General features: G+C 62.4%; 1 protein-coding gene across 5 annotated transcripts; it reads right to left on the bottom strand.

The window, feature by feature from the left end:
• Positions 1–142: 142 nt before the first annotated feature.
• Positions 143–11452, bottom strand: ZNF512B (zinc finger protein 512B). 5 transcript variants are annotated; one of them, XM_047852403.1, is made up of 17 exons: positions 11392–11446; positions 9350–9475; positions 8918–9060; positions 8422–8550; positions 7608–8302; positions 7299–7525; positions 7111–7182; positions 6867–7013; positions 6579–6703; positions 6415–6507; positions 6110–6208; positions 5843–6013; positions 5421–5615; positions 5093–5194; positions 4728–4790; positions 4068–4166; positions 143–3717 (listed from the first exon to the last, which is right to left on the bottom strand). In XM_047852403.1, exons 2-17 carry the CDS (start codon positions 9471–9473, stop codon positions 3466–3468), a joined length of 2736 nt encoding a protein of 911 aa, XP_047708359.1. In that variant the 5' UTR covers positions 9474–9475; positions 11392–11446; the 3' UTR covers positions 143–3465. The 5 variants fall into 5 exon arrangements, 4 of the variants coding, with proteins under 4 accessions (XP_047708359.1, XP_047708360.1, XP_047708362.1 ...); XM_047852404.1 differs by lacking the exon at positions 8918–9060 and having other exon boundaries at positions 11392–11452; XR_007150835.1 differs by lacking the exons at positions 143–3717; positions 11392–11446 and adding an exon at positions 4274–4387 and having other exon boundaries at positions 9350–11132.
• Between the last annotated feature and the right edge of the window lie 299 nt (positions 11453–11751).

The following is an 11751-nucleotide window of genomic DNA, read 5'->3' as shown; positions in this document are numbered from 1 at the left end:
CTACAAGTCCCACAAGGCCGTGCGGCTGTGCGTGCCGGGACTCGTAGTCCGGCCTTACCCGCTGCGAGCGGGCGGACGGGCGTCGTCTGCGGGGAAAGATCCCACCCCGAGCTTTACCACAAACTCAGCAGCACAAAGCCCCTGGAAAAAAATCAATAAACATTTATTTGATACAGTCATATTTAATACATACAGTTGATGGCCCACCCCCGCGCCACATGGGGCCGGGAGGCGGGGACGAGGACCGGGGACAGATGGTCACAAGGCGGGCAGGGCCCGAGCTCACCGTCAAAACATCTTGCAAATAAACACTTTGTAGATAGAATATATATGTATATATACGGTTACAAGTGATAGCTGGAACCTCTCTTCCGAAATGCACTTATGTACGGAGAACCGGCATTAAAAAACCCAAACCAAGAAATCCAAAGCACAGGCTGTGTGGCTGCCAGGCCAGAGGTACTGGCCGGCGCCCTCCCCCCCCCCCCCCCCCCGCCCCCGCCCGCGACCCCCAGGCCTCCAGGGTAAGCCACCTGGGGCCCATCGAACTGGACACACCGGGACAGCCCTGCCCCCCGTGGGTCAGGGTGCACCCATTCTCTCCCTTCTGAACCAGAGGGACAGGAAGGGGCTACCGCTGGGAGGGCCACTGATCACCTCACACCAGGATACACCCTCAACTGCCTTTGCACAAGCAAATAAAGTGCATCCTATTTTTGTGTGAAGTGTCAGCCCCTTCAGTCGGGCCGTTCCTGTTCTCAGGGCAAGGGTGGGTGGGCTGGGCCAGAGGTAGATCTTCAGAGAGGGACCTGGCATTGTGCCCTGGGCTTGGGTCTTGGGCAGGGTTCACGCCCACCATGCCCTGGGGGTCTGCCACTCCAGTCCCTCTCACTGAAGGTGTCAATCAAGGCCAGGCGGTTACCTGGCCGGATTCCCACCAGAGTGGGAGGTGGGCGGATCCCGCTGAGCCGCCCAGGTTTCTGCCCACTTTGGAGGAGGGCTCTGCCCACCAGCTCGCCACTGCCACTCACCAGAACATGGGAAGCAGGAAGGGAAGAAGGGAGAGAGGGGTCCGACCCAATAGTCACTTTTGGCAGCAGCCCCCCACACCCACTTTAAAGACAAAGAAGGGGGTTAAAGTGCTAAACATCAAGTTATCCAGGACCCCACCTCTTCCCACACATCTAGGCAGGGTTCCCAAACCAGGGACCAACTGTGGACTTCAGGGGGTGACCTGGAAACTCACCCCCCAGCAAAAAACCAGCCCCCCGTTCCCCAAGGGCCAAGTACCTGAGAGGCTGGGGCGGGCGGCCGTCCCCAGCAGAGGTGTTGAGGTCCAACCTCCTCCAGCCATTGGTGACAAAGACAAATGCACCTGGGGCTCCTGCCAGCACCTGCATCCCCTCCCTGCCCAAGGCTGCCCCCCCCCCCCCCCCACAGTGGCTGCCTGACCCCACCTCTGCCTCCACCAGCTGTATTACCATAGTGACACCCAGGAACACAGAAAAGTCTTTCTGCCCACGCTGCCCTCCCTTCGTGTTTGACACTGGATCACATCCATCCGTCCATGCCTCCAGTCTTCGATCAAATCAAGGTGTGTGTGAGTGGGAGTAGTCCAGGTCTCTACACCCCCTCCCTAGCACACAGGCCGGGGTTGCCCAAGAGCCTTTTGGCCAAAGGAAGGAAACTGGAGACGGGCAGCATGACCAGCCCCCAAACCCCCCTGGAATCTGTCTCCCTACTGCAGGGCCAGGAGAGCCAAGCCTGGCTTAGGGCCCCTCCTCTCCTGTGACTAGATGAGGACGGGAGCTGAGGGGCAGAGAGGTGCCCGGTCAGCACCGCCTCCCTGAGCAGGGGAAAGACACCCCCTCAGCCCCTAGATCCACCGTCGGCACCAGGAAACCCTTAGCACCAAAATGTCGGATTGTTGTTTTTGTATAAAAAACAGAATAAAAAAAAGGTTGTTACTTGTCACAGCAACAAGACTGGCATCCACTACACCCAGGAGATACACGCACACGGGCAAATATCAAAATTCACATCGTCCAGGATCGGCAAGGCCGAGCCCTCAGCCCACCCTCTACCCCCCAGTGGGAAATAACCTCTGTCCAAACCCAGTGGCTCTGAGTACCTTCCTCCTCTCTACACTGCCGAAGCTGGAAAGTGGGGCCCAGGGAGGAGGCCAGAGGCGGTTTGGCCACCTCCTGTGGGTGCCCTGGACTCCAGCCTGAACCCTGGTCAACCTGCAGACCTAGCCACGCTCTGAGCCCCCAAAAGGGCCAGCACAGAGCTGCCACCAACACAACGTGACCTTGGCCAAGCCCCCTCCTGGCCTCAGCTCTCATATCGAAAGACCACACAACCAGAAACAAAAGGGCAGGTAAAAAAAAAAGGGGGGGGGGGGGGGGGAAGGAGGCTCCCATGGGAGCTTAGCCACAGGCCAACCCAGACCAGCAGACAGAAGGCTGATTCCCACAGGGATTACTCCTCAGAGCTGGGCCCCAGTTCCATGCCCCACATGCCTGTGGGCCCCAGACCAGACTGGCCCATCCCTGACCCACTGGGCTGCCCCAACCTAGAGCAGTGGTCTTAGCAAAGCTGGAGATTGGAGGCAAAGCTATGCTCCATGTGACCCCTTCACCGCCCCCCCCCCCCCAACTCCGGCAGCCCTGCAGGTGAGAGCAGAACCCTCCCCCTGCCCCAGGCAGGGAGCACCCATGAAGACAGGATGGCAGGAGAGCCCACGAACAGGGCCACCTCCACCCACTGTGACGGACAGGGGCCAGTGGGGCAGGGGCCCGAGCACAGCAGGGGTCACACAGGCAGGGGAGGGTGGGCCTGGAGAGGTAGAGAACAGAAGCAGAGGAGCCAAATGCGGAAGGACGAGGGAGGCCACGGTAGGGCGGCTGTCTGGTCAGCATGGTAGCAGTCAGACTCAGGGTCTGTCCTGGGAGGTAGCTGGGGGTGCTGGGGTCCAGTGTTGGGTAGAAAGGTGAGGCTGCTCAGGTGCCCTCATCAGCCCAGAACCATGGGTCACCGAGGACCCCCAAGCCTTGGGCCTGAGAAGGCAGACGGGGCCGGGAGCTTGCATGGTGAAGGCCATCTGCCTGCCTTGCTCTACCCCGTGGCGCTGAGGCCTAAGCCACAGACCCTCTTCCTGCCCATCCAGGGCCCCAGACTCCACCAGGCCCATAAATGTCCCTCCAAGCTATTGCACTTCCGTTGCTGCCACGGGCCTCCCCCCAGAGAACCAGCCCAGGTGTGCCCTGTGCAGCCTGCACACGGGAAGGGCCGTCAGGAAGGAGAGAGGGACTGGCTGCCTCCGCTGGACAGATGAGTAGGCAGGGGTGGGGGGTGGAGAACCGGAGGGCAGGAGGTCCTGGAGCTAGCTACCCCCACCCTGAACAGAGTGGGCTTGGTGTCCAGTGTGGGGACCAGGCCCCACCCACCTGCCAGCCACTCTGCTCACTTCTCAGGAGCTTTGCTGGCTCCCACCTTCCGGCCAGTGGAGCCCCGGGCCCCTTTGTCTCTGCCTCCTGGGGGCCAGTCGTCTCGACGTGGGGGCATCTTGGGTGCGGGCTCCTCAGGGGTCCGCTCCTTGGGCTTTCGGCCTCGCTTCTTCCCACCTGCCAGACTCTTCTTCTCTTCCTTCTTGGGTGCCAGTGAGTCCTGGCTCCTGTGTTTGGGAAGTGGGTCAGCCGAAGTACGGAACCAGTTCTGGAAAGAAAAACACCGCAATGTAGACCCCGAGGCAGGAGGATGCTAGGCACTGGGGCCAGGCAGGCTGCTGCGCTACGGTGCCTCCTGCTCGGGGTGCGGGGGAGTGGTGCCCAAGCTCCTCCCGTCCTCCAGGGAAGCCAGAAGCCACTTTGAAATAACCCCACCAGATTTCTTCTTTCCTTTTCTTGTTTTTTTTTTTTTGTTTTGAAACCACCAGATTTCTCAACCTTGGCTGCTTGCTCAAAGGCCACACAAGCTATTACCCCACCATTCCCGCCCTGGCCCAATCCCCTGCCTGGGGCCAGCCCATCTGCTGCGGGCTCAGCAGGTGTCTCAGCCCATCCCACCTCTGCATGGGTCTTGAGGATGTGATACTTGACGCCACTCTCAGAGCTGAACTCCTTTGGACACAGCAGACAGCAGTACTTTCCCACCAGGTGGTCTCCCTGCAAGGCATCAGGCAGGCCAGCCCCCAGATATTGGACCCCACCCCACCCCTGGGAATACCAGAAGCACCAGATCTAAGCAGGGAACCCCGGCCCTCTTCCCGCACCTGTGTGGCTATAGGGTCGGGGCAGCAACTACAGCTCATCTTGTTGGGTGCTCGATGGGTGAGCTTAGGGACCCATCAAGGCTTCTGTGTGGCAGGACCTCTGAGCTGCCCCCGCTGCAGGGGAGGTAAGGGATAAGGAGAGGATGGGAAGAGGAACGTGCCTTGGGGAAGGGCTGCAGCCTTGGCCTAAGGCCCCTCACCCCAAGCCCAGGTCCACTGTGCCCGCTTACACCCACACAGACGAGAAGCCCCTGTGGGCAGAAGAACTTGGGCCAACGGACTCATGGATAGGGTTGGAGAATGCTGAAGTGTCCTGGGCTGGGCTGGCCATCGGGCACTGGCCGGTCCCTGCCCCACCGGGGTGGGGTCACACACCCAACATGCCGGAGCCCCTAAGGGTTGGCTGGGAGTGCAGAGCACCTACCCCACCACGGGAAAGGGCCAGGGGACTGACCTTGCTGCAGCTGGCGAGATGGGCCTTAAGGCCGGACACACTGGAGTAGATGGCTTCACAGCACTGGGGACAGGAGACAACGGTGGGGGAGGGCCTCCCAGCAGATGTCCCCACACAGACACACGCGTACCCCTGGCTGAGGGATTATGGGGCCTCTGGGGTAAGTGGGGGGCTTGACCCCAGGGGTCCTGGGATATGGGCAGGCTAGACCTCTAAAGCTGAGATTATGGGGCTCCATCTAAGGACCCTGCAGGGATCACAGGTTGGCTGATCACTTGGAGACCTCCTACCCAGGGCCACACCTGGGCTCTTTACTCCTCAGCCCCAGGGTCCCCACACCCACCCACCAGCCTGCCCCAACTCACGTCATTGGGGCAGTTGACGTGGCCTTTCTCCTTGACTTCATTCTTCCACGCCTCCAACAACTGGGGGTTAAGTGTGGGGAGGCCTGGCCGAGTATAGTTGAGCTGTAAAAGCAGGTGAGCACCAGGGTGAGCCCAGGGGGCCTGTGTTAATGGGAGGCTACTGAATGCCAGGCCAGAGCCGACCCCACCTGCTCCAAGGACCAGACTGTGCCCCCCACAGATGGCAGATGTGAACCTGGAAGGCCAGCAAATGGGCCAAGTCGCAGGGGCGGGGCCGCTGCAGGGGACCCCAAGCTAGGTCACACCCTGTTCGGGGACGGGAGCTCACCCGGGCAGTCTCAGGTACTAAGTCATCCTTCACCCGCCGCTTGGTCCAGTCTCGAGCCAGTTCGTCCTCTGCAATCTCTTGCAGGTGGAACACGGCAACCTGGGCTGACGTGCGGCGGATGCGGCCGCTGGGGGTCCGCTCCACACCCAAGAGGTCCTCAGTTTCGGGGGGCTTGTCCTCAGGTTCCTCAGGCGGCTGCAGAGCAGGAAGACAGGGTGAGCAACAGGGACCAAGTGGCACGGGGTGCAGAGAGACAGAGGTACGTGCCCCAGGCAGCGAACACGGGCACTCGGGGGTCCCAGGCTCGCTAGGCCCCATGCACGTAGCCCCCAGAAAGGGAAGGGGGAGCACACACAGCAGATGGCACGCGACACACGCTTGGTACCCCAGGGGCAAGAGGACCCAGGCCACAGGCTGCTCACTGGGGCCGTGTGCTCCGAGCGCATGTGGTAATCGTGTCCGGCCTTGGAGCGGTAGGTCTTTCCACAGTGGGTGCAGGGAAAGGAAGGGCTGTCCACTTCACAGGGAGGCTTTCCGCAGCGTCGCTGGTGGTACTGGTAGCCCATGAGGCTGGAGAAGGCGGCCCCGCAGCCCTGGGGTCAGAGTCGGGTAAGTGGCCAGCAAGGGGCTGTGTCCCATCCCACGCCCAGCGCCCCGCACAGTGCGCCCCGCCCCCCCATCCCACTGACCTCCTGGGGGCACCGCAGCCTCCCCATCTGCTTCAGCACCTTGCGCAGCCGCTCCCGCTCCTCCTGCTCACTCCCCTCCGAGGCCTCGGCGTCAGAGGGCTGGGGGGCAGGCCCAGCCTTAATATCCCCACCACCACAGGGCCCCTGCCCCAGCCCAGGGGTCAGGGCCACAGGTGTCCAAGGTCAGGCACGGGAACCACTAAGTTCTGCTGCCACGTGGGGACGAGAGGTCAGTGGGCAGGGCAGGCAGGGTGGGGTGGGGTGAGATGGACTAGGAGGCTAGCGGCTGGTGGGTCAGGGCATACCTTGGCGCTGTGCTCTGCCATGGTGTGGTAGTTGAGGCCGGCCTTGGACTTGAACTGTTTCCGGCAGTGCTGGCACTTGAGAGCATCCTGCAGCTGCAGACATGCCCCTGTCGTGAGAAGCTGAGTCTGGGCACTTCCCCGCCTGGGACCCCGGGCAGCCTTACCTTTTGACACACCTCCATGTGCTTCTTAAGCCCCACGAGGGTCTTTCGGGTGACCACGTTGCAGGTGGGGCAGACAGCCTCCCCCCGTTCATGGATGGCCCGCTGCCACTGCTCCTCAGGGCCACCTGTAGGGCAGGGCCAGGGCCTCAGGGGCTGGTGGGGGCTCCCGGACGCCCTGGATGCCAAGCACAGGACCCACGGTCCACACTCAGCCCCCAGTCCCTGTGGTCCAGGATCTGCCCCAGAGTTGAGATCTGTCCTGGGCCCTGCACATGGCAGCCCCCCCACCTGGAGCTGGGTGGGCCGTGGGGGCCGGCACGTCCTTGCTGACCGTGCTAGCAGGAGCCAGCACCTTCTTGCGCACATCCTCGGGGCCCGGCCCCTCCTGCTTCTTGGCACGGTGCAGGCGGGATTTGTCCTCTGCCTTGGCCAGGCCTGTGTGCACATACAGGATGGGGCAGGTGTGAGCCAAGGGTGCAGGCACACTTGTGCATGTGTCGAGCCCCAGATGCTGTACTGGCTAGGGCCTCACCTTTGAGTCCGAAGGTCCCTGAGATGGACGGCTGCTCCCCTGTAAACTTCTTGGGTGTCTTCTGTTTCCTTCCTGACTCGGGGGAGAGAAAACAGGGCCCAAGGTTTCTGGTCAAATAACCGTCGGGAGGCCTGGGCCAACAGACCGCTACCCCCACCCCAGCCACTGCCTCCCCCCTCTCGTCTTACTGTGCTTTGTGCGCTCCGCTCCCTCCTCAGGTGGGGACACAGGGCCTGTGGCCCTCGGTGCCTCCTTGCTCCCCAAGGGCCTGCTGCCCAGAGAAAGGGGGCTGCTGCCGGGGTCTGTGCTCAGCTGGAAGGCCGAGGTGTGGCCCGTGGTGGATGGGCCATACTCCCCATTCTCCGGCCTCGCCTGCTTTGGCAGGATGGGGCATGCATCCAGGCTGTCCGCAGCCCTGCAGGGAGCAGGCAGGTGAGGGGCAGGAGGGCCCACTTCTGACCCTGTTACCACCTCCAACCTGGAAGGAGCCCCCGTACCTTTTCTTACCACTGCTCCTCCCTGTGGCTCGAGGAGTTTTGTTCTCGGACTTGGTCAGCAGCACCATTTTGCAAGGTGGTGTGTGTCTGCTGATGGCAATGGGCCTGCTGACCGTCACTGGCTTACTGACCACAATGGGCCTGCTGACCGTCACCGGCTTCGTGACTGGCATGGGTTTCGTAACTGTCACAAGTTTTGTCATCGGCACCGGTTTGTTGATGGTCACTGGTTTGGTCACCGGCACGGACTTGGTGACTGGCACTGGCTTGTTGAGACTCGCTGCCTTGGTGACCGGCACGGGTTTGGTGACCGGCACGGACTTGGTGACCGGTATGGGTTTGGTGACTGGCACAGGCCTGCTGACCGTGATAGCCTTGGTGACCGGCACAGGTCTGCTGACTGTCACTGGCTTGGTGACCGGCACAGGCCTGCTGACCGTCACTGGCTTGCTGATGCCGATGGGTTTGCTGACACCCACGGGTTTGCCAACAGTGACAGGTTTGCTCACTCCAATGGGCTTGCTGACCCCAACGGGCCGGCTGATAGTGACCGGCCGGCTGACCGGCCCAGGCTTAGGGGCAGGCAGGGGTCGGTCCATGTGGTTCCAAATCCGGTGCTTCTCCAGCTGGGTCTTGGAAGTGAACGCAGCCTCACAGAAGGGGCAGGGAAAGGTCAGCCTCTCTGAGATGGCACCCTGGGTGGAGAGGGCAGGCATGGGATGGCAGCCCAGGCCTCTGCCCAGACATGCCCTGAGCAGACAGGTGGGGCAGGGCGGGCCCCAGGCCTCTATTTCCCTGCCCCACAGCCCCTTACCCCTTGGCACCGCTGGTAATGGTACTTGAGCCCGTAGATGCTGGGGAACTCCAGCCAGCACCCTGAGTTTGGACACTTCACCCTTGAGTGCGCCTTGAATTCATCTTTCCACTGGTTCATCAGGGAGAGCTGGACATGGAAAAGGTGAGGCTGCTGACCCCTCAGCCAGCCAAGTCTCTGCCAACCCAACCCATGCCCAGCCTCCGTCTCCTCCCCAGGCCTGCAGGGCAGACAGGCTCCAGGAGCCCTTCGACCTCCGAAGTGCAGCAAGATTCAGGCCACCCCAAGCAGCGATGGTGTACTTGACCTGTTCTAGGAACCCCACAAATGTGACCCACTGGGTCCCAGGCCGCACCATGAAGCCAGAAAGCACAGAGCGACCTCTGACGCAAGCTGAGGGCTTGGGGCTGGTGTGTGAAAAGCAAGCAAAGGCAGGGTGGTGGCCTTGACAAGCAGACCCCAGCATGAGTCCCACCCCCGCCTTCAGGGAGCTCACAGGAATGTCTCGGAGGGCCTGGTTCTCGGCTTTTGGACGCCCCTTTTTCTTCCCTTCCGTCCTGTCACTGGCTGGACTCCCCGGGTCAAAGCAGAGTGGGCTCTGGCTGGGCACTGTCTGCCCGCCCCGGACCACCGGCATCCCTGCAACACATGATATGCCAAGGCTTGGAAGCTGCATTCCCCACAGCCTCACCTGCCACCCAGGGGGCTGCTCAGGCCTGGAGGAAGCCCCACTCCCCCCACAGCGAAACATGGGGAGTGGGAGACTGTGACTGTAGTCAGCCCAGGACAAGAATCCAGGGGCCCAGGCGGCCCAGCTGAGCACCCAGGCACTAGACTACTGGGGGAGCTGGGAGCTGAAAAGGAGTCCCACAACCAGTAGCAGCTGCCTGTGGTCACCTGGAGTTGACCTTGGCCTGATCCCTCTTACCCAATTTTGGAGGGTCATGCAGCACAGGAAGTCGGACTTCGTTCCGGCCTCCATCCTTCCCAGGTCCACTCTTGGTGGATCCTGGGAGCCGGCGGCCTCCTCCAACACAGAAGGGATCGGTCATTTCTGCAGAGCAAGTAGACAAACCTGTGAGGCTCACCAGGACCGACTCAGGACTTGAATGGACTACTCTTAAACCCTGCCCCCAGATAGGCCCCTCTCCGGCTCAGGGGAGGAGAGCCTGCCCACCTGTGTATGTATGGTAGGTGATGGAGGCTTCTGGTTTAGGGGAGGGGCTGCCCAGCTGAGGTCTCCCCAGATTATCCAGGAGACACAATCATCTTGGAAGCACCTAACTGTCCCGAAACCCTCATCAGCTCTCATAGACTTCCTTTGTCCCCAGACACACAGTCCTAAAACGTGCCATGAATCATACCTGGTACTGAGCTTCGGGCAGCCCCTGAAGAGGTGGAGCGTTCAGGAAGAAAGAGACCGACAGCATCCCTCCCAGGGGCCAATTATGACGCTAATATGGCTGCTAGCTCACAAGCCGCTCTGGCCCAGCACCTTGGGACACCTTACTCCACAGCCCCACTCAGACCGAAGGCAATGCCACCCTACCTGGACATGCACCCCTGGACCCTTCTCTCCAGGACACAGATGGAAGATGGCCAAGATGGGCACTGCAGGCCCCTAGCCTACTCAACTGAATAAATTCCCCTGGGCGGGGGGGGGGGGGGGGGGGGGGGGGGGCAGATCAAGGACTGAGGATCCCAGGAGCACCTGTTTCTAGTCCCCATGCCAGCTGAACCATTCAACCTGACTTTCTTCTCAGCCTTGTCTCCAGCAGGAATCCCTCAGCCACCCTCTACCTGGCTGACCTCCTCTCCACCTCCACCCTCAAAAGCCTATCTGTCCCCCACCTACAGGTCCACCAGTGCCACTCCAGAAACTGCCAGGCCATCAGCCACAGGGATTACCCTGCTGCCTGAGGCTGGACATCCTGGGCCTGTTCTGCTGGGGGACTCCAGACCCTGAGAGCTCTGGGGAGGGACTCTTGAGCTCAGCCCTACAGGATCCTCCTACAGGGACACCTAAGGTCACAGGAAGGGGGGGGGGGGGGTGTCGTGTGGGCAGGCAGCCCCTCCTCTGGCAGTTCCTAACGAACTTACATCAGAGGAAGCGGGGAGGGACTGCAGGGCCTAGAGGGGGTCCAGAGACTGAGGTCTCTGGTAAGGACAATCACTGCTCATTACCAAGGGGGTGCCCATATCCTGGGCCCAGGGGGAGGTTCGGGTCTACACGGGCCTAAACAAACTTCTCTGAAGTCTTCACACCAAAACTTCCAAAGGAGACATGCCAGCATCAGTCATCCCAACGCCATGATGATTCCACCAGCCTGGGATGTTGGTGCCTACCAAGAACCCACTTTGCAATCTCTCCGGCTTGGGCGGAGAACTCAGAGTTGGGGGGCCTGGGGCCAGGGCTGGCCTAGGGGGCAGACACCCTCCTTCCATCCACGACCTGTGACTAGAACAACAGGAGGAAAAGAGATTCCACCCTGTCAGAGGACCCAGCAGGGTGGCAAAGGTGGGACCCTCGCAGGGGGGAGGGGGCGCCACAAGCAACGCTGGCGGGGGGACCTCGGCACAGGCCGGGCGCGCGGATGAACCCGGCCAGGAAACGTACACCTGGAGACTGGCCCCGCCACACACCTGTCACCTGCAGCCGGGGTGCGGGGCCCCGGCCTGGCCTCGAAAGGGCCGATCGCGGGTGCAGGGGGGGAGGGGGGGCGAAGGCAGTGAACCAAAATGGCGACTTTTTCTGGAGAAGGAGGAGACAGGAGCGCGGCGCCGGCGCGGGGCGCGGGGCGCGGCGCGGGGCGGGGTGGGGGGGGGGGGTCGGGGCGCGGCGGGGGGTGGCGGGCGGGGGCTCCGGGCCCGGTTCCCCCCCCCGACGACCTGCGTGCGGGGTCAGGGTCGGGGACGCGGCCGAGCGAGGGCTGCCCCGGGGTCCGGCCCAGGGCGCGGCCGGGTGCTTACCTGCGGCGCCCTGCGGGACGGCGGCCGAGGCGGGGGGCCGGGGCCGGGGCGCGGGGCGCGGGGCGCGGGGTCCGGGCGGCGCAGGCTGCGCGCCGCGCTGCGCACATGCGCGCTCCCGCCCCTCCCACCTTTGACAGTTTTACTGTAGGGGGGAGGGGGCGAACTCTCGCGGTATTCCTGCAGCCGCTCCGCGACGGGGAGGAACGGGTTGGGGGGGAGGGGGCCCATCGGCCCGGCCCCCTCTCCCGGCTCCTGGGTCCGTCGCCTCCGTCCGCTGGGGCTCCAGTGCAAAGTGGCCCGTTATGCCGCCCGTAGGGCAAGAGGCGTTTTTTCAGGCAGTGGGGTAAACTGAGGCACTAT

The sequence above is a fragment of the Prionailurus viverrinus genome, chromosome A3 (assembly GCF_022837055.1).
Source record: "Prionailurus viverrinus isolate Anna chromosome A3, UM_Priviv_1.0, whole genome shotgun sequence".
Classification (NCBI taxonomy): Eukaryota; Metazoa; Chordata; class Mammalia; order Carnivora; family Felidae; genus Prionailurus; species Prionailurus viverrinus.
Note: the sequence above shows the minus strand (reverse complement) of the source record. Positions and strands in the feature narration are given on the sequence as shown.